Source organism: Pipistrellus hanaki (assembly GCF_964339955.1).
Source record: "Pipistrellus hanaki genome assembly, chromosome: 2".
Classification (NCBI taxonomy): domain Eukaryota; kingdom Metazoa; phylum Chordata; class Mammalia; order Chiroptera; family Vespertilionidae; genus Pipistrellus; species Pipistrellus hanaki.
The window spans coordinates 129,138,148-129,160,864 of record NC_140504.1 but is presented as its reverse complement, the minus strand read 5'-3'; the positions used below and the strand labels follow the sequence as shown (position 1 = coordinate 129,160,864).

The window sequence follows — 22,717 nt, the reverse complement described above, 5'->3', positions numbered from 1 at the left end:
TCATTCAATGAACCCTCAGCGCTCTTCCCCTATTACTGTCTTCTATCTCCCCTTACTCCTTTTCACATAATGTTTCTATTTCTACTGAATGTTCGCCGATCGAAAATGAGAATTCAGTTAGACAAGAGAGATAGGGTACGAAGGCCACTTCAGCCCTGAGCCTGAGGTGTGTTGGTCAGTCTGCCTTCGGTTAAAGCAGTGGTCAGCAAGCTCGTTAGTCAACAGAGCCAAATATCAACAGTACAATGAAATTTCATTTGAGAGCCAAATTTTTTAAACTTGAACTTCTTCTAATGCCACTTCTTCAAAACAGACTCGCCCAGCCGTGGTATTCTGTGGAAGAGCCACACTAAAGGGGCCAAAGAGCCATCTGTGGCTCGCGAGCTGCAGTTTGCCGATCACGGGGTTAGAGCATCTTGCACTGTCAGTATCTGGTTCCTTGTGGCATAGAAGTTGTGGTCACAGGCTCTGGAGTTACACATTTCTATAACTTGTAAGATGTGTGACCTTGAACAGTTACTCAATCTCTCCGTGTCTCAATTTATCTACCTGTAAAATGGGAGATAATAAGAGTACTCATCTTACAGGTTGGTATAAAACTTAATGAGTTACGTGTGCATGTAAAGCTTTGGGGATAGTGCCAGTTACACGGTGTGCTTTAAACAGTTGAATAGTAACAGTAACAATAATAATAATCCAGTTGGATTCAATTCTCCTGGTAAATCTTCAGGGTAACTGGCAGAGGCAAATTCTGGCATCTATGGGTCCCTGGATATCTCATTGTAACAACACTAAACTCTCTGCCATTTACACATCCTTCCAATACCACCCATCCCTGAAGTTCTAGCAACAAAATAAATTAACTAACATGTAAAAATGTTTAATTTTTAGAACAATGTCACCATGGAAGGAAAAGAGAAAAAGACATACATATACTATAAAGGTAGGCTCACAAAACATTATCTGCTGCTGAACTTGAACCCCAAGCTGAGGAGTGTTAGACACGAGGACAAAGCTTTGGTTCAGCTTGGCAGAGGCCAGGAAGCACAAGGTGGTTACAGATCTTGACTGGGGAGCTGTGGCTGCACCTTCTGTGGCAATTGCAAGGTCACCTTGAGAAACAAGGAACTTCAACAAATGAAAGCAAAGTTTTTGCACCGAGAGCTCCTTTATTTAGTACGTCCTTTTTTTTTTTTTTTTTTTTTTTTTTTTTTGAGGCTGAGTTACCCATTTGGCTTTAGTGCAGAGTTGATGGCAACAATAAATGGGTTTAGTATTCACTAAAGCACTCACTTCCCTGAGCACGGTTTCAGTATGACACGTGAAAATGTAACAGAAAGGGAATTCAATCAATTAGAAATTTACCCAATCGTTCCCGATATTTAGCAACATCCCTAAAATTACTTTTTAAACATTTTTTAGTCTTTGCCAAAGATGGGGAGTGGAGTTAAGTGCACAAATGGCTTTGGACAATCTGCTGCCGAGGACTGTTTTAAGCATGGAGTAAACATGCCAAATCAATAACTGGTTTCTTTATCTGCATGTGCCATGAAAATCTGGCTATCATAGAGTGCCGGATCCATTAAAAACTGAATTTGCTATTTCCAGACAGCAGATAGCTCAAAGCTCAACAGGGCCAGCAGGCAACAATCCAAATTCCCATCTCCCTCTCTAGAACAACTCAGAGCACTCTGTTGCTACATTATGTTATTCAAAGCCCAGGAGATAATGAAGGCTTGACAATGCTGCGGCTGCCTCAGGATTGAGTCAAATGGCCATTATTCTTCAAACATAAAGAGCTGGGTAAAGTGACTTTTATCTTAAATCGCCAGACAAATCTGATTAATGGAGAAATGTAAATCAATACATGGTTTCCAAAATAAAACTGTTCTCTTCCCTTAAGGTATGATATATGTACTTATGAAACAGTGTCACAGAGACTATTAGTCTCTTAAAGAAGAAAGGACAGTGGTAGAAACCAAGACTTTCCCACCCCCTAGACTTTGGAAATAGATTTTTGCTATATGCTTCTGTCCAAACAGAGCAGCAGAGAAGGTTCTGCCTTGTCATTGTCATCGTCGTCCTCCTCCTCCTCCTTCTAATTTTTTTTCTTTTAATATATATCACTGTATACTAGTGGATATGAATGCCCAGACATGTTTGTATTAATAACAGTTCTTAAGGTAGTCTTAAAATGTAAATTATGGAAATACATATGAATTGTTTTATATGTTTAATGTTGCAATTGAAATGCATATACTGATATATTAACTTATTATTATTCCATTCAAGTTATGCCAAGAATAATCTATTTTTTTTTTAAATATGTTTTTATTGATTTTAGCAAGAGAGAAAGGGAGAAGGAGAGAGAGAGAAACATCTATGTGAGACAGAAACATGGATTGGCTGCCTCCCACATACACCCACACTGGGGATTGAGCTAACAACCTGGGCATGAGTCTTGACCAGGAGTCAAACTGGCCACCTTTCAGTGCACAGGGTGACGCTCAACCAACAGAGCCACACTGGCCAGGGCAATGCTTAGAGTAATCTTAAGGATAAAAACACTTTATAGTAATTCTCAAAGACATCAATATCTTTACAGTATCTATCAATAATTATATAATGAACTATAGGACCAGTGCATGAACATTTGTGCACTCGGGGGAGTCCCTCAGCCCGGCCTGCACCCACTCACAGTCTGGGACCCGTTGGGGGGATGTCTGCCTGCCAGCAATCAGATATCCCTCTCGAAGTCCGGGGGCCCTGGCTCCTTACTGCCTGCCTGCTCGCTGCTCCTTACCACTTGGCCAGCTGCTCCTTAGACCTGCCTCGGAAGCAGGAGAGGCTCCTGCCACTGCCACTGCCGCTGCGCTCCCCAGACGTGAGCCTGGCTTCTGGAGGAGCGGCGCTCCCCCTGTGGGAGCGCACTGATCACCAGTAACTGGTTGTTCTGCCATTCGATTTGTGTATTAGGCTTTTATTCTATAAGATAATATGGTAGACTATTGATTTTACCCTCCTCATCTTTTATGCTAAGATACACTTTTTGTCCTTTACCCAACTACCAACACATGTTCAACCACTCTTTCACTAATTCTCTCTTATTAAACCACTCTCCATAGTATTATAATACTGCATTTATCTAGCTGTTCCTGAGAGTTTTCAAGTTAAACTTTATTCTTAAAATATCAATGTTTCTGAAAGTAGGTTATACACATCTCTACTATTTTAAAATAAAACATCTGTTTCTTGATGCAATTTAGGCCAATTATTTTACCCTGAAACTACTAAAACGTATAGGGATATTTGGGTATCTGGGTCCAAATTAAGTGGTCTTGGGCAGCTGCACGTTTAGAGTTCCTCTGTTAATGACTTACAGTTTTTATGGCCTTGGCCTTGCCTTCATTTAGTATGCTGCCACTTCTTAATGGAGCTATGACTTCTTGAAGCAATAACCACCCTCTTTTTAACTGCTGCTAGGGTTGACTGTGGTTTGGAAAACCAGGCATCTTTGTTTGTTAGGACTGTTTTTGTAAAAAAAAAAAAAAAAAAAAAAAAAAAGGACTGTTTATAGATGGGGGACTAAAAAAATAATGAAGTGGGGAAGGAAAATTAAACAATAATTTTGCCAGGCTGGGCCCAGGTTAGCTTACCTGCAGGTTCTGAGCTAAGCTGAGATTATTGCATAAAAGACTCCAGTTGAGTACAGTACTCCTGTTCCTTTTCTATCTTACTCCTCGGCTAACTAATTAAGTGTCTTCATACATAGCTGGTTGTTGTTGTTTTTTGATACATATGAATTTGTTTACAGATGAACTGAGATATGTCTATGCATACAGAAAGTTTATTAAAATGACACTAGTCACCAAAAGAAAAAGAAAAACTTCACCAATACAGGAGCTGTATAATAATGTTAATTATCATGTGTGTCCACTGATTTATACATTCAAGCGTAGAAAATTATTAAAATAACAGTAGTCATTAAAAGAAAATAAGAAGCCCTTTTCACACAATACAGAAACTATAATAGTGATAACCTGTTAAGGACTCACTCACCTTTAGTAGTCTAGGCCAGTGGTCAGCAAACTCATTAGTTAACGGAGCCAAATATCAACAGTACAACAATTAAAATTTCTTTTGAGAGACAAATTTTTCAACTTAAACTTCTGCTAATGCCACTTCTTCAAAATAGACTCTCCCAGGCCGTGGTATTTTGTGGAAGAGCCACACTCAAGGGGCCAAAGACCTGCATGTGGCTCTTGAGGCACAGTTTGCCGACCACAGATCTAGGCTATGTGCATTCATACAAGTTAACTGTGTTTAGGATTTTAGTCAACTGTGCATGTGTTAAGAACCACTATAAACCCAAACAGAATTTTGTAACTTTTTCTTTCCAAGCATTTTCATATTTTATAATAGCTTTTTACATGAGCAGATTATTAACACACATGTTTGACTAATAAATCTAGATTTCCCCCTAAACACATAATTCTGATAAAAATCTAACAAGAAATAAAAGAAAGGAAGTAAATAAGAAAGAAACATCTTTTATATGCATAGTAATATTTTCTTCAAGAAAACACATGGTAATTTGCATAGCTTCCATAAAATTGTTCTAATTATATCCTATTCTTCTTACCTGTGACTTATCCAAAGGAAAATTCAACTCCAAGCTGTCTTTCTGTGACTTTGAAGGCCTGTGACCCTGAACCTTTTCTGGTAGTCAGTATGACGTGTTTCCAGAAATTACAAGCTATGTTTATTATGATTCTTAAAATAACAGAAGAAATACATGAACAAAATACCATCAGATTACCTGCTTCTTTGAATTCCCTTTACCAATGTTACTACTGTGTTTCCCCGAAAATAAGACATCCTCCGAAAATAAGACCTAGCGCATGGAAAGATAAGACATCCCCTGACAATAAGACCTAGTGCAACTTTGGGAGAAAAAATTAATATAAGACACTGTCTTATTTTTGGGGAAACAGGGTATTTATTAGGACAGATAAATGGGAATTAGCTTTGGTAAAAGCCTTTCTGCATTTGTCTATATTATAAGAACCCCTAAAAAATATATATTAAATAGACACGAAATCAGAGAGTATAGTCCGGAATGAAATTCTTACAGTCTACAGGAAAATTTGCCTTGGAGTATAAAAAAATGAATCAGGTATTTCCCTTGAGGCTCATTCTGAGTGCACATTTTGTTCTAAGCTCTGTTTGCCTTTTGCAACAGCATTTAAGAGAAAATCAACTGACCATTTACAACCCAAACAATGGCTTTAGAGCAGCACCATTAAGGACCGCACCTGGCCAGACTCAAACAACACTTCTGTTTAACCTGGTGACTTTCCTGTGTCTGGGGTCAGGCAGGAGCAATCTTGGTTGGGGGGAAGGAAAGAAGAGCAAATATAACCGACTCACTGAGAACAAAACAGTTGCACCAACTATGCTTTGTAATTACAACTGTTTCAACAGTTGCTGGTAGGCAAGGCTGTCATTTAAGTGACCCACTATAATTTGGGACAAAGCCCCTGGAAATTATGGCACTTCTGAACAGGAGTGCATTTCTGAGTTTACTGAGCATAATATGCCCACTGAAATGCGGAGTAGTCCTTCTTTGGTATACATTTACATCAAGGGAAACATTAGCAATAAAAGGAATTTAGCAAGAGAGGAAAAGAATACCATAACATTCACGTTTGGGAGCAGACCATAGTTTATTTTACTTTTGCGTCTTTTTCATTATGCACTATTTCAATCATGAAATATAGAAAATATACAGGGAATAGAACCATTAGCCCACAAACCCATCATTCAGTTTCAATAATCAACATTTGGCCGATCTTATTTTACTCTACTACCCATTCCTCTCCTTGAATTCTTTTTGAAAACATCCAACACAGCCTATATTTTATTTTACACAAGCTTTAATTTATGATATATGTACACATTCAACCTAAAGATCACTCCACAAATCTTATTAAGCATGGCATGTTTTAACCAACTTTAACCACCCCTTTAAGTGTTTTACACTAAAACCTATCTGCCTAGAAAACTAATTTGTTTGAATATAATTGGTTAATTAAAAGGACAAAGTAACTTGAATCGTAACCCTCTATTATTTTATTTACAGGGAAGGACAGAGGTTGAGAAAATAGTGCATATTATGCAGTCCCTGTGATTTTCATCTTTGTGGACAATGATCAACTAGAGACAAGGTTAAAAGTAATACAGTTGGACTTGTCTGGATGGAGCTTAGAAAAATCGGAGGAGGCTACTGAGGGGCAGGAGAGCTGCCTAGCAGGAAACTTTTCCTTTTTCCTTCACCACGCAGACAGAATAAATAGAATGCCAACAGGCCAACCCTGGAAGCTTCAAAAATCACTCATAGGCAGTCCAGTTACTTATAATAATTTATTACAGATCTTAAAGCAAAGATCAAAAGGAACTCCATCTAGCATTTATTTTCAATTCCTCATTGACTGATGACTAATTTGTAGAGGAATGAAGTCTTCACAAGGGAAGCCAAAATAATCTGAGGTGACTTTGATACAATGCCACAAAGGATATGAAGAGGAAGCCGGTAGAAGCTGCAAATGGCCAAGTTCCATTAAGAGTTCTAATAAAAGAATAATGGAATTTCCCTTAACTGTGAATTAAAAAATGTTAGAAGTGGGCAAAATTTAGACAAGCCAGGCAAAACATTTGTCACAGCCTTTGGTTGTTAAATGTTAACTTTAGCCACTGTTGCATTTATGTTCATCACATGGTAACATCTAAAAAAAAAAATGCAACTTTTCCATCAGAAATCTGGCCAATCACATTCCTTTTGCTTTTGTATATTACTTATCAGCCTGCACCTTTCACCTGCATTGTGAGATACTATGCGCTCTCTCAACCTCTTTCAAACAAATGGCCATATTCTGCAAACTGATTGATTTAACTCCAAAAAAGCAATTTGAAATGATATATTTTTTTAGTTATGTATATAACTATAGTCACATGGAGGAGAATAAACATCTCTTTTAAAAAATTTTGGTGCTTAAGTCAAATTGATCATGATAGAAACACTAGAAGCTATTCAAATTTTTTCAACTTCTATGAACAACTGGCATGATTTTTCCCTCCTGAATCCAGACATCTTCATATTCAGAGCTGAGGAAAGTGGTTTTCACACTACTTATTTTGGCTAGTTAAAAAATCCCCACCACATGTCTCCCTGCAAATTCATAGATAAAGATTTAAGTTTATATTAGCAATTCGACTGTGCAAATTTTTGTTTGCTTCTGAAGTCACCTCAAATTAACAGATTTATTGGAATCTTATGTGATAAAGAAGTTTTACACAACTCTGAGAAATCTCGCAATGTATTTCCCTATGAAGATGTGATATTGAGCATTTTCTTTAAAAACAGTTATATGTGTGTGTTTTTTTGTTTTTTTTTAAGAGTCTGTATCTTTTACAAATACAGTGAAATACTTATAAGTAAAAGGATGTCTAGGAATTCTTTAAATACAGCAGTAGAGAACCAGGGGTATTAAAGAATCAAAGCAGGCCATGGGTACGTAAAGCTGTGGGACAGATATATAGGGGTCCCTACACTATTTGGTCTTCTATGTAGCAAAACTATTGGCAGTGGCTATTTCACATATAATGCTATCACTGCTTTTCATTAGGGTTTTTATTCAGAAAATAACTTTCTATCAGGAGCAATGGAGAACCAAGAATTGGCAGTTAATATTTCAACTATCTGTACCAATAAAAAAGCCAAGTCCATCGCTACATTGTTTAGTAAGAAAACAAACAAACAAACAAACAAAACACCCAAACCTGTTTTTGCAGTCTCTGAAATTTCAGTGACAATATGTAACTAGATTTTAATGCGAATAAAATACAACTATTTTAGTTCAAAATACAAATTTTCTGGTTTCTTTTAAAGACATAGAGTTGGAAATTAAGATAGAAATAGAAATGGAACTGGTAAATGTACTTTAAAATGACTACATACCAGGGGACATTGTGCCATACATTCAGAAAGACTTCTCTACCACCCAGTACGCTAATCACGTACATCACTTACCTTGTGATCATACGGACTGTAAGAGTGAAATACCCGAGAAAGATCTTTCGTTCTTTGCTTTTTCTGTGGAAGAAAACACAGACATCTGAGTTGATAGGTGGCAATATATATATGTGCAAATGCATCTATATGTACATCTACTCTCCCGTATTTATTTCTCTGTCTATCTACATTAAGATAATGTGCACTGAGATATTCTTCCTTGTGCAAGGTGAGGGGCTCCAGTGTCAACTGGGGACATGTGGATGAAATTAGAAACCAAAGCCACTTGATGGTTATGTGGGTCATGGTCACAGACCAGCCAGGCCACTTGGCTAAGTATTCAAGTCTGCTATTAATTAAGACCTTGTATTAGAGTCATTTGTACACACTCATGGTTTTCCCATAGGTTTGTTTCCCTATTTTAAAACTGCGTTTGGAGCCACAACTCCCCTTGACAGTCTATCCGATCACTTGACCTTGTTTCCACATTCTGAGACCCACTAAGCATTATCCTCCCTGCCACTCAGCCAGAATTCCCCCCTCCTCTGGTCTGTCTCTCAGGTGTGCTTCTGAGCATCACTCTCTAAAGTAATTTAACATTCCTTTCCCCCAGACAGCAGAGATGAATCTTTAACTGATCAGAAACACCCCTTTGGCTCTATGAGCCCTGGAATCTGTTCTGAACAGGTCACTCGACACCAAAGTTTTCATTAGATTATAATATTCTCAGAAGAAAAATGACAGATACTAACACTTCCTTTGGTAAGAAACTTAAAACATGGGGATTTTTTTTTTTCTTCCATTAAGGAAATTATGCTAGAGAAGATAAACTAGGGAGCAAAGAAGTTTTAAACTTAAGAGGTGTCCCCAGGTCTGTTCAGTCCCAACAGTGGTGTGCTACCAGCTTGAGTTGGCAATAGATATGGAATATTCAGAGTTTGTTTTGTGTGCCTTTGTTTGTGAGTTTTGAATTATTTTGATAGCTAAACATTCATTTTATTATAAGCTACCTCTAATTATTATGGGAAGGAAATGAGGTATATTTATAAATAAACACACTATTCAGATTAGCCCCCAAAGAAGCCAGAGAAGAAAGACTGTTCCTTTTTCTGACAACAAATTTATTATATACAATACAGTGAAGTCTTGGCTCTGAATATTGAAGGTTATATGTATTAGTCCAGTTTATTGAAAATTACTGCTCTTTTTTCCTGTGATGTCAGAATCATATATCCCAGTGGCATATCTTCTGGGATCCAGAAGAGAGGTTTACAAATGATGGTCCATGGGCCAATCCAGCCCACCACCTGTTTCTGTAAATATAGTTTTATTGATACATAGCCACAGACATTCAGTTATTATTATCTATGAACTAGAGATCATGCATCAGTGGGGTCCCTCGGCGTGGCCTGCGGGATTAGGCCAAAACCAGCTCTCTGACATCTCCTGCGGTGTACCAGATTGCAAGAGGGGTACCAGATTGCAGGCCAGGCTGAGGAACCCTACTGGTGCACAATCAAAGCCAGGGAGGGATACAGGAGGTTAGCCAGCCAGGAAGGGATCATGGGAGGGGTCCTGGGCATGTCCTGCCTGTCTTGCTCAGTCCTGATTGGCCCGACCCTAGTAGCAAGCTAACCTACCTGTGGCAGCATATGCCCCCTGGTGGTCAATGCACATCATAGTGAGCAGTGGAGTGGCCTTAGCACATCATTAGCATATTACTCTTTGATTGGTTGAACAGACAATCGGATGACCAGATACTTAGCTTATTAGGCTTTTATTATATAGGAAGCTTTCATTCTAGAACAGCAGAGTTGAGTGGTTACAACGGAGATTGTATGACTCATAAATGCTAAAGTATTTACTATTTAGCCCCTTACAGGAAAAGTTAGCCATCCCTCATCTTGAATGTCTATCTTTGACCATGTCTATGTCTGCTGGAAAGCTCCCCAAACCAAGTGAACAACTAATTATCCAGTAAAATTCCTTGTTCTTTTTAATTGCTTAATGAAGACAGTTCAAGAAACAATCAAAACCTATATCCTGACACATCAAGATGAACAACCAGCAAAATAATCATTAGCTGTCTTGTTTTCAGGATTTTGCCTTCTGAGCATTCTATATTCAGACAGAAAAGTTAAGTTGGTTGGTGTTTACAGCAAGCTGAAACAGATATGGGACTTTCAGAGCCCTCTGTATTCACATTTTAACTGCTAAAGACAGATACTCTGAAAGGAGACCCTTTACTAAGTTCTAGCACTAAAGCCACGTAGAGGGTTTCACGTACAGATAACTATAGAGTGACCCTTATTGCTAGTGAGCCAGTTTCTCATATGCAGACAACGTTAAGTCTACTATGCTACAAAATAGGCTTGTTGAGCCTTGCCAGTTTTAACTGAAACCAAAAGCTGAGCCAAAAACAGAATAATTAGGTATTTTCCTATTGCATCATAGTGTGTCTAAATTACCTCCCACTTTTTAGCCTGTTAAAACAAACAGCTCAGTCATGCAACCACCTGCTAATTCTCCAAGTGTTTAAAAAGTAAACATGTTAAACAAGTTATGTGATAAACCTGTAACGAGGGTGGCCAAAGTACAGTGAGTACATCAGACATCCCTCCCAGAACCGTCTGAGGCTCCTTCAAGTCACCTTGGTCATCAGTCCCCAGGCCACAGAGATGAGAGCTTATTAAAAAGCAACTACATGCCAAGTCCTGAAGTTATGTGGGTTGCAGTTTGGTTTAACAGATGGGGCAGTATGCAAATTTGGTGAAACTTTTAGATTTCTGACAAGCTAACCCTTTACAGATCTCCATCCTACAGGTACTTCCTCAATTGCTTTCGTACCTCACTCCTCAAGGACAGAGCACATGGATGACTTCTTTTATACCCATGTTTATACTCCTTTTTCAGACAAACCTAAACAAAACTAAAGGCCCCAATCAATGGAGCAGTTCTAATAGTCCAGGGTTCCAGACTTTTAATCAAAGGTATGCATATCTCAGATCTGAAAAAAGGTTCTGCATGTGATGAGAATAGACATTTTGAAGATGAGGTTATACCATCAATTAAATTGTAACAATATTCACCAATTTAATGTCTCCTGGTTCCCCAAACTAATTCATTGCTTTCTGTGCTCATTCTCTACTTGTAGATTAAAGCTTTCTCAAATAAAATAAAATAAATAGCATTATAAGGCAAAATGATAACACTATGGACTTCATTTCTACATATGGATTCTCAAAAAGTAATAAAACCTACATATGAGCTTTCAGAGAGTTTGATATGCTTACACTATATTTTTATAATAAAATATAAAGATTTCAGCAAACATTCATCATACTTGGTGGTCAGCAGGCAAAACAGCAGGATTGAGTTTCACTGTACTAACTTCCAGTTTTCTCTTTCACATGTCAGGGCATGGAAGTCACCATTCTGTCCCAACAACAAGGAACAAACTGAACAGCCTGACAAGCAACAGCTCTTCCTGGATCCAGGAGAGGGGCAGACACAGAGTAAACTGCAGGCCCAGCACTGAGGACTGACAGGTGAATATGGGGAATGCGGCTGCCTGGAGCAGAGATGCAGGATGAAGCTGCCGCAGGAACCAGTGTTCAGGTGGGGAAACCTGAACTGCAGTTAAGGGAATGCTGGGGCTCAGTGCAGACAGCTCATGAAGTTAAAGACTCCAGGGAAACCCAGTTGTTGGGGAGGGGAGGGAGAAGGAGGCACAATACTGTGAAATTTGTCTGCAGCAGCTCAGCCCGGTTCCCATAGTAAATATCAAAGAAAAATTCCTGGGCTTCCTTTTGGAAGAGGGATGGGTAAGGAAGAATTTTGAAATACACCAGAATACTCTATTATTCTTAACAAGGCCTGCCCTCAGGTGTACTAATCATCAAAACAGAACTGACCTGGGGAAGGGCAATACTGAACTCCAGCCCACTCAGCTAAGGCCGGGGGAGAAGAAAGGAGGAGCACTTGCTGAGGTCACAGTTCAGAGGCACAGACTCTCTAAAGGACTGAGATCTAGTCACAGGAATAGAGAAGAGGCTCCGTCTCCCCTCACCTCACCACCACATTGCTCAAAACTGAATTTATAGCAGTTCCTTTTAACCAGAATATCATGAAAAATTATAAGGTATAACAAAAGGCAAAAAACACAATTTGAAGAGACAGGGCAAGTATCAGAATCAGACATGGCAGAGATGTTGGAATTATCTGACTGGAAATTTAAAACAATTATGATTAATATACCAAGGACTCTAATGGATATAGCAGACAACAGGCAGGAACAGATGGGTGATGTAAACACAGCCCCTCTCCCCAAAAGCTAAAGCTAAAAAAAACCTAACAGACACGATAAATGCCTCTATGGGCTTATTAGTAAACTGTACATGGCTGAGCTAGAGGAAATCTCAATAGAAACTTAAAAATAAAGTTTCTATTGAGATAGAAACTGCACAGTAAGGTTCTGAATACCTTTGTGTCATGCAGGTGCACTTGAGACAACAAGTCCAGGATGGTGCAGGACAAATGCCAAGGGGAGTCTCTGAGGGACAAGAAGAGTTATGTTCTAAACAAATCCCAAAATTCCAGGCAATAAAGGCTGAGGCTCAAGGACTGATCAGTTGCTATATGCTGTGGATAGGCATTCAGAAGGGAAGTCAGAGAATCACAGCCTGAGGCAAAAGAGCTGAAATAGCAAAGAGGTACAAGATAAAAACAGGTCCAAAGGTCAGGGAGTCCGGGTGAAGAACTAGTCAGGAACTGAGAGATTCACTGTTGAGGACAGGGCTGAGCAAGATGCGAAATGATCAAATTCTTCCGGGGGAAGAAATGAAGTAACTACTAAGGATGTGAGCTGATACCAGGCAGGTCTGAGCTTCCTTGTGGCATCCTCTATCATACTTCCTGTAGGGCAGGCTCAAGGTGTGAGCAGACAGGCATTGCTTGCCCTGGTAAATTCTGTCTAGAATTTTATATTATGCCGTACCTTACTGAAGAATTCAGTTTTTGATAAAAGCCAAAATAAAAGAACTGAGTATGTAGAGAGATTATGCATCTACATAAACTGTAAGAAAGTAGCTAGGGTACAGGCACACAGAGACAGGGAGGAAAAGTGGGAGCTTTGTTGAGTCAAAGAAATTATTAAATGATCAGTACACGTGATGCAAAATATATGACAGTTTCATCAAAATGATCAAATTTGTGTTTCAGAAAAGAGCTTCCTACTGGTATAAGAGATGAAGTGTGGAAGCAAGGCTAGAGGCTGAAGATGGTGAGAGAGGACTGCAGGTTCAGGAAAAATTAAAACACACCACATTAAGCTCGGAGCAAGGAGGGTAGGTGGGTGGGTGTGAGAAGCAGCTGGGAGGCAGGATGGACAGCACGTGGTGACTGACTGAACAGGCACAGGGAGGGAAGAGCAGGGAAGACAACTCGAATTCTGGCTGAGATTACAGAGGAGAGGGAAGTACCCTGTGCTGATGGCAGGAACCTAAAGATATCAGATTTGAGGACTGGGCTGAGGAGGGGAATTTGGTTTTGAATATAATGAATGTGAGGTGGCTGATGTGAAACATTTGGAGAGAGAATGAGAAGGAAGGTAGAAAGAAGGGAAGGATGGTGCTAGAATACAGACGTGGATCTATACCTATAATTAAAAGCATGAGAGGGGATGTGACCACCCAGGGAGCATATACAATGAATGAGATCAGAAGATAAGACAGAGGTTAAAATCCAGGCAAATAGCAGCTCTCTGACCTTGGGCCAGGTATCTGCTCAGGTATCTTCATAGATAAAATGAGGCAGCTGGATTAGGCCAGTAGTTCTTAGCTCTGGTTGCAGGTTAGAATCATTAGGGAGTCTTTAAATATACTAGTGCCCCAGTCCTAGTCCCCAGTGGCACTGATTAAATGGGCAAGTCTGTTATTTAAATGCTCTTGTGTTTTCCGACATGCGGTTCAAGTCGAGAGCCAGTGGCCAAGAGGATTCCTAAGTTCTCTTCCCATGTTAACCTTCATTGTTCTGATGGGTCTCTACGCCTTTTAGCTGCCACTCTAGATTCTGAATTCAGAATCTCTGCTTTATGTGTGAAGCTTTCGCTTATTTCCTAACCTCTTCCTTACTTAAAAATGGACTCTGAATAGGAATTCATTCCTCTGGGGCAGATGGAGGCGTTGGCTGAAGAGAATGGCTGTTGTTATCTATGTAGTTCCCTACGTGATGAGTGCTTTTGGAAAATAAGTGGAAAGCTAATTTAATAAGCTGCACCTTTATTTTGTTACCCATGTCTAAAACGTAAGAAGCTTAATTAAAAGCACTTGACATTATCAGCACTCAATCACAACCCTGCTTGTATAGTGTGAATATTTGGGTTGTGTCCCTGCAGTGATAATGATTCAACATCATCGAGAGGAGGAACAGGTCCCTGGAATTAAAACAAACCTCAAGATTTAGAAATCAATTCAAAAAGTCAATGATGTGAAATATGTTTGGCGATCAAATAACCAAAAATACTTGGGAAATACTCTTCAAAATTTCATTTGCTTTTGTGTCATAAGGCACATACACCATGTTCTTTCACATTCTCTGAGAGAGAACTGAGGATGGTAGGGAAAATTTTGGAAAGTCTGCTCTAACTCGACACATTTTTACACCTCTTCTTTTCTAGTAAGATCTGCGAGATAACTAAAATGGCCATATACGCTGCTGACTTGGATCTCCTCCCCTCCAGTTACAGCAAATTAAAGGAGAGCTATCAGGCTCTTTATTTTCTCAAATCTGCACTGGAGGGGCATGGGATGGAGGGGGGTGAGTGGGGTATGGAAGCAATTCTTAGAGGACATTAGAACAGCAGAATTCTAAGAACGGAAGTTAGAAAACAGATAAAGTGAATTTGTTCACCCAACTACAATGGTTTTCACATAAAATAACCAGGCAAATGTGGAAATGTACCACTTACTCTAAAACACAGTGGATATCAGTGGGAAACACTCCTTTGCAGCCTTATGGTTTCTAAAATCACCTCAGTGGCATTGAAGGTGTACAATCAGCCTCTCATTTTCACAGTGGGGGTGGCAGGTCCCTAACCAGGCAACACAAGCTGCGAAGAAATGCAAAAAGGAAATTCTGCATTCATTCAGGGACAGCCCATAAGGACAATGCAGGCAGCCCTATCTTCCTATATCAAACTCCCCTTGTTGTCTAAAGAGAGCATTTGTTTGCAAGGAAAAGGTCATTTTCCGGCAACAAAGGCAAGGCTGCCAAGAAAGGAAGGAGACTTTACTACATGGCAGCAACAGATGTTGCTAAAATGAATAGCCTTCACAAGAAGTTAGAAAAGAAGCAGCCTTTCAATATGAACCATCCCTGCAAATGGGAAAAGACAAAGTCCATGGTACTGAGTCCTAGATGTGCACACAATGGTTCATCCAAGTTTCTTTGTGACAATTTCTGGGTGCTCAGAAGTCGCACACAGGAACCCGAGTGGCTATAAATATCAACTCAGTATCACTTATTTTTCACTCTGCCCTTATAACGGGCCACAAAAGAGAGTTAGCACTACTTCTCATCTGGATTATGGTAGTAATATTTTTTCCCTGAACTACCTGGGCTCAATTTTTACCAGCTACAGTAAGAGCTGGCAAAAATGACCCGTGGGCCAATTACAGCTGGCCATCTGTTTTTTTGAGTGTGTGTATTCTGTTATTTGTTTTTTACATTTTTAAATGGCTGGGGGGGAAACCAAACCCAAAAGAACAAGATTTACTGGTGACATGTGACCATCATATGAAATTCAACTTCCGTAAAGTTCATTGGAACACAGCCATACTCATTCCTTCATGCGTTGTCTGCGGCTGCTTTTGTGCCACTGTGGCCGAGCTGAATGACTGCTATAGGAATAGCATGGCCTGTGAAGCCAAAAGGATTGACTATCTGGCACTTTTCAGCAAGTTTTCCAGCCCCTGCTCTAAACCATTGGTGTGCAACTCTCCCTGCACATGGAAATCGCCTGGGGATTTAAATAATACTCATGTCTGGGTTCCACTGACATAGATTCTAATTTAATTGACCTGGGCTGCAGCCTTGGATTTGAAATTCTTTAAAATCTTTGCAGGTGATGCTAAAGTGAAGCGAGGGTTTAGAAGCACTGTTTAACCGAGGCTCTGTGCTTAGGCCAGAGCGGGGTTTCTAGTGCGTGGTCATCCAATGTCAGGCATGCTCTTCTTTTAAAGCCTTCAAGGGTTCCCTAATGCTCAGAGAATCAAATTTTAGGTACTGCATTAGGGCTTGGCCACATTCCCCCACTAACCCCAAAGGCAACGTCTTGTTCCTCGCAGGTCCTGTGTTTTTTTGAGGCCACATCTTGCCAATGAGATCTCTCTTGCCTGGCATGCCATCCTGAACATCTTCAAGTGTTAAATTCATTCTGAAGAGCCAGGGGCAGAGATCACCTCTTTCATGCTGGACCCCCAAACAGAAAGAACCTTTTTGACTGTATGTTTACACAGATCTCTACTGCTTTCACAGTGTGCCAACACCTCTTTGAGGGCAGAGACCACATCCTGGTCATCTGGGTGGCACCTCCTCCCTCCACAACACTGTATTACAGTGCCTTGTATATGGGAGCTGTTCGAGAAATGCTGACATCCCCTTGATCCCTCAACATTTTGGTTTTACCTTCATCGAACCTTCTGATCCTTCAAACTATCCACCAAGTCACCTTTCCCCCCAGACTCTCAGTTTATGATACACTTCAACTCTAGTAACCTTCATTTCCCCATTTCTTCTCCCTACAGGCTCTTGCTACCCACCTTATGTTAATCCAGTTCCATGCCCTAAGCCATTTGGACACCTTCTGTGCACTGAGGCCATCTCAGCATTCCTTGGTCTCTGTTCCCTGATTAGTCAGCCGGTGTTCTTATTCCTCCTAAGTTTTTGTATCCCTGTCCTCAGCCTCTACATTTAAAATCCATTCTCCAAGCTCTAAAACTTAGTTATTAATTGAATGATACACTCATTCATTTGACACAATTACTGCAGGGACCATAGCCCTGTGAGATGGAAAGCAGGTCCCTGGATTCAACAAACCTTACAGTCAATCTGGTGGTGAGAAGAGATTACCACACAGGTGGGCAAAAGTAGGTTTACAGCCAAAACCGGTTTGGCTCAATGGATAGAGTGTTGGCCTGCGGACTGAAAGGTCCTGGGTTCGATTCTGGTCAAGGGCATGTACCTTGGTTGCGGGCACATCCCAGTAGGGGATGTGCAAGAGGCAGCTGATCGATGATTCTCTCCCATCAATGTTTCTAGCTCTCTATCCCTCTCTCTTCCCCTCTGTAAAAAATCAATAAAATATATTTTTTTTAAAAGTAGGTTTACAGTGAGTATGAAAAAAAGAGTTTATTCTTGTAGTATTATTAATTACTAGAGGCCGACTGCACAAAATTCATGCTCGGATAGGGTACCTAGGCCTGGCCGGCAATCAGGACCGATTTGTGGAGCCCCCGCTGGCACCCACCTTGGCCAGCCTGGGGCCTGTGGCTGGGGGCAACTCCTGCGTTGAGCGTCTGCCCCCTAGTGCTCAGTGCACATCATAGCAACCGGTCGTTTCACTAGTCATTCTGTCATTCCGTCGATTTCCATATTTGGCTTTTATTATATAGGGTTGTATCATTTTCCATATAAACCATTATAAACCTATTTTTGCCCCACCTTGTACTTAAACAGGTAACCAGCACATACTAAGTACTCAAATGTTTATCTGAGTAAATTCTTAAAACACTGGGTATTAACCTATTGTATTAATGCTGCTTACCAAGTGGTTGTGTCAATGAGTGACCTGTTTATGATTCTTACACAGATAACTAAACCAAATACAACTTTATGTTAAAATTATTTTTATAACTAGAATTGGTACTTCAAGATGATAATTGTAATAACTCCAGAAATTGAAACTTATTTCCCATAGGGTTTTGCATCAATTTCTATTTTATGCACAATTTTTTAAACATATCTGCTCCCTTATAAAGCTTTCTGAGAAGTTATGTACAGGATAGGGGAATGACAGCATCCAGTATCTTTTGGGGGATGGAAGAATACCAGGAAAGAACAAAATCAATAACTATAGGTTGTGTGTTATCCTTAGCTTTAAAATCGATGAGTAAAGATAGTAACCAGTAGTAGTTCAGATTCCTGATTTGCTGTCCATATATTAGACACTAGGTTTTATGACATATAACCTCCCCCCCTCCCCCCCCGTGGGGAGGGGGGGAAACAAGAATAAACACATTCTCCTTCCTTTAGTTACTTTGAAGCTAAGCAGTTTGACAAAGTAAAACAGGTTTTAATCTAATTTCTGTTACATTTTCTTTCTCACAATTGTTACCCATACATGAAGAGGTTTCACTTTTATTTCTCAATTTAAAACATTTCTTTAACATATGACAACTGTTTTCACAGTGATATTTTCAGAAGATTAGCAGTTACTGTGTTAAAACTCAATTTTTTTTAATCTCTAAGTAGTGCAGTTTTTTTTTTTTTACTTTTGTCTAAAGACTTACTGTGCTATACTAGTAAATTATTTGAAATTAGGGAGAGGCTGGAAACAAATGGTTTTATTTACCTTTTCCTACTTGCTTAATAATCATGTCTGATATCTGTAAGTTGTTTTAGTATGGTCACACTATACAATTAAACAAAAATCAAAAGTAGGAAGTCATATTAGAGGCATAACTATGAGAGTAATATTTTGCAAGTGGATAAAATAAATGCAGTGTGGATTTTTCTGATTAATATCCTGGAATTATATGTATTTCCGCATTGTTATTAATACTTCTCTTTCTCTTATATATAGAGATGGGAATGTGCCTTTACCGAATCTAACACTCAGTGAGAATAAGCGTCAGTGACACTCATCATTGCGAAAGACAGGGTTGTGCAAGATGGATCTGCACGAACTCTGTTAGTACTCGGAGCCTCATACCAGCTTCCAGAGGCTAATCTACGGAGCCCCCAAGGGGAAAGAACGAAGAAAGAATGGGGAAAACGAAATCTCTCTGACCCACAGATAAGCTGCTATAGAGTTCTAAAAACTGATCAAAACCAATGCATCTCCTTCATGGCTGCGAATAACCCCTGCTGTCACCCCATTTGAAGAGAAGCTCGAAAATTGTTCTGTGCCAGTTATTGCTGCATCTCTAGATAAGCCCACAACTCGTTTTTATTATGATTCCACGACTGGGATCTGGAAGGTCAGACGTGACAATGTAGGCTTGATAACTCTCCTACTTTCTACATCTAATTTAGCACCTACTGTAAAAAATCATTTCTATCAGCAATGCAACCATCACTGATATCTCTCTCCATCCCATCACACCAATAATAAGAGTCTAAAATTCATTTCAGGGGTGGCTGGGCTTTTTGACCTATCTTCTCCTCAAGCACTATGTCAAAAAGAGACTTATTTTCGTTCCATATATTAAACATACACATTTCCTTTTTTATCTTTGGCCTTTATGATAAAGGAGTCTTTATTTGATAACCAGAAGACAATTTAATATACAGCTCAATGTTCTCCACTCACCCTTCCTCATGTCACTGCAGACATCGCTCGATTCTTTCTTTATGTTGTAGGGCAAGTTTACTACACAGAGGATGAAAATTTCTGAGTTTGGCTCAAAGCCAGCAATCTGTGCAGCCACTGGCAGGCAGGGGACAGGAATGCATGTGTGGGATGTGGGGGGAGGGATGGTGGTTGAGGGCCTAGGAAATTAGAAAAAGGGCAGGCAGGAGGAACACGGATAGCGGAGGTTTCCCCTGTGCCCATTCCAACACCTCAGACAACTCTACTTCTATACAGTATAATTCATGTTACAGAAGAGCTCTCAGAGAAATTAACCCATGTTCACACAATAGAGAAAAAAATGCACCAAGTACAGGTACCATATGACAGGCCTGGCCACTCTAATGAGAAAATAGGTAGGCCTCCTTGAGGCTAAAGTACTGCTACCCCCATCCAGGCTCTCCATTCTTATGGAGGGCTATGCCCATCTCCTGAAGCATGAGCCCCAGGATCCTGCCATCACAGCCCCCTCAATCTTTTATCTCCTGCCTTTCTTTCCTTTCCTTCCCTCTTCAGCAGTGAAGAGCTAAGCATCTTATTGTGTACGTTGTATGCTTTCTGCTTTTTATTGGGAGAACAGCCCAAGATATTTAAAAAAGGCCTGTAGGTTTAACATACATGCAAAATGATAAAAAATGATAAGTGTCTTAGAAAAAGCTGAATACACTACCTGGCCATGATCATATTAAAGGAATTATGCTAAAAGTAACTTGAATCAATGTCGATGTCCAAACACTTTTTTGACATTTATATAGTGCTTCATATTTTCAAAGTATTCATAACTATAGTTTAATGATAAGCTTTCATCCATTCACACAAAGATTTACTGAATGTCTGCATTATACATTTTATTAGCAATTACAGTTGACCTTTGAACAATGTGGATTTTAACTTGTTATTAAATGTGGACCCTCAAACAATGTGGATTTTAACATGTTATTAAAAAAATTACTTTTTGTTTTCTTAAACAGAAACATCATATAATGGGTTCTGAACCTTTTATGGGATAAGAATCCCGTAAAAACCAGTGAGTCCCTCCCCAGGAAACACATTTGTATAGACTCTTCCACCGTCCGCACAACCCAGCTGGTTGCCAGAGCCTGGAAGCCTATGGATGGGCTGAGCCAGGTGCACAAACTCCTGGGTAGCTTTAAATTCCTTCAAGGCTGGGGATTTGGGAACGTTCACCTTAGCACTTAGTGAACTTATAAAGAATGCTGGTTACTCTTTTTTGTTTTTATCCCTTTAAAAGAAAAAACAACAACAACAACAAAAAAAAAACCCCTAATGCTACAATTTTAATTCCCAGCAGTACCATATGTAGTCAGGATGCATAAAGCATGACACTGTCTCCAGAAAAGACATTGTAGAATGTATCATTTAACACTCTGTGATCATATTGTTGAGACTGAGTAACATAGTTCCAATCCTAGCCACAAACAGTGTTGTAGAGCTACACATTAATGAAAGAAATTAGCAAGCAGTAACACAGTTCCTAACCTTTAGACAAGTTATACTCTATATCTTGCTTTTAGGTTGGTTGTTTGGAATCAGGCTGCACCTTTTTCATTATAAATAATGACTATGTTCTGATAGAACTTACATTCCTCTAAAACCCCAACCAATAAAAAAAATGCAACCAATTATTTAATCTAGATCATGTGTGTTCCTCCAACTGTACTTAAGTACCATTTATGAACTGCTTTCATGAATCCTTTTCCAGTTTCACATCACATGGCATTAATCTGTAACATTATCTTTTGTTCTGCCCCAGATTTCTGTGAGCACAGGTTCTGGAAATACTATCTTGGTTCTTGACCTATTTTTATCTCTTAGGTTTATATGAAGCATATACACTAATCAGATATTCAAGTTCTCATGCATAAGCCAGCTTCTCAAAGTGAGTGTTTTTATCCAGCTTCTTCTGCAACAGAGTGGTCATCCTATAGTTAATCATTTATTCCCTTCCACAAGCACTCATTATTGGTATTTGCTGTCTACAAGGAAACATCCTAAAATGGCTGTCCTACTGTGGACAGGAAGTAGGCCAGTCAGGAGACACTAATCACTATGCACATGGGTCCTACACAGGACCAGGGATGGCTTTAGGATATCTATGCACTTGAAAAACACTACCATTTTGGGGCAAATTAGGTTTTAGCTTGGAAGAGTGTGTGTGCATGCGTGTGTGTGTGTGTGTGTATGGTAAGTATTTTATACATACCGTACATAAAATCAGATTCTTATAAAAAGGTTAAGAACCACTGGCACAGATTGGGGATACATGAAGGTCTCATAAACTACTCATTTGGTGTCCATGGAAGCAAACATTCTTTAAGTATTTGGGGTGTTGAGCCCTCTGTGGGAGGGGGCAGACAATAGCAAGTAGTGGTATGCTAGCTTGTTCACTCCACCATGCAAATCAAAGAGAGCAGGGCTCCCCCGCTTTAAAATGCAGTATATTAAGCAAATCTTTAGGGGGGTTGAAGCCCCATTTCAGGCAGCTTCTCAAAGTCTTAGTTATAACCTGCATATAGTCCCTCTCCCTCAGAAGAGTTCTAATAAAAAAGTGGTCCCCATCTCATTAATGAGCAAGAGAGTCAGTAGGCCAGAGGTTCAGAATACCATCCCAATCAATGCCTGATGCATACACGTTTCCTGAAAATGATTTTTTAAGGACAACGACTTCTATGACTAGCAAGATAGTTAAGAATTATAGATGAATAACTATGATATTCTTTAACCTTTGTAAATTTCCTCACAGTTTTTGTTCTTTTCTATTCCTGTTTTTGATAGAGATTAGCCAAAAAATCAAAGTGTGAAAGGACTTTGGCACAGCAAAGAAGAGCTAAAACCCTAGACCTATTTGTAGGCAATCTTGAAATGAAAGAAAACATGGGGACTGCTGGGAAAGCAAAGTGGAATGCCTGGGAGCAGGCTAGACCCTAAACACTTACAGACACCCCTTCAAACAGCTGGAACAGGACTAGTGTTAGCCAGTGCTCACCCATTTTGGC

The 22,717-nt window shown here is 39.7% G+C and overlaps 1 protein-coding gene across 2 annotated transcripts in view; it reads right to left on the bottom strand.

The window, feature by feature from the left end:
* Window positions 1-22,717, bottom strand: part of CDKAL1 (CDKAL1 threonylcarbamoyladenosine tRNA methylthiotransferase) — a gene marked incomplete at its 5' end in the record, with an annotated part of 619,533 nt that overhangs the window by 115,614 nt on the left and 481,202 nt on the right. For both annotated transcript variants that reach the window (XM_084872776.1, XM_084872775.1), the window contains one exon: window positions 8,090-8,152. In XM_084872776.1, coding sequence (XP_084728902.1) covers window positions 8,090-8,152 — 63 coding nt within the window. The remainder of the gene's footprint in view (window positions 1-8,089; window positions 8,153-22,717) is intronic.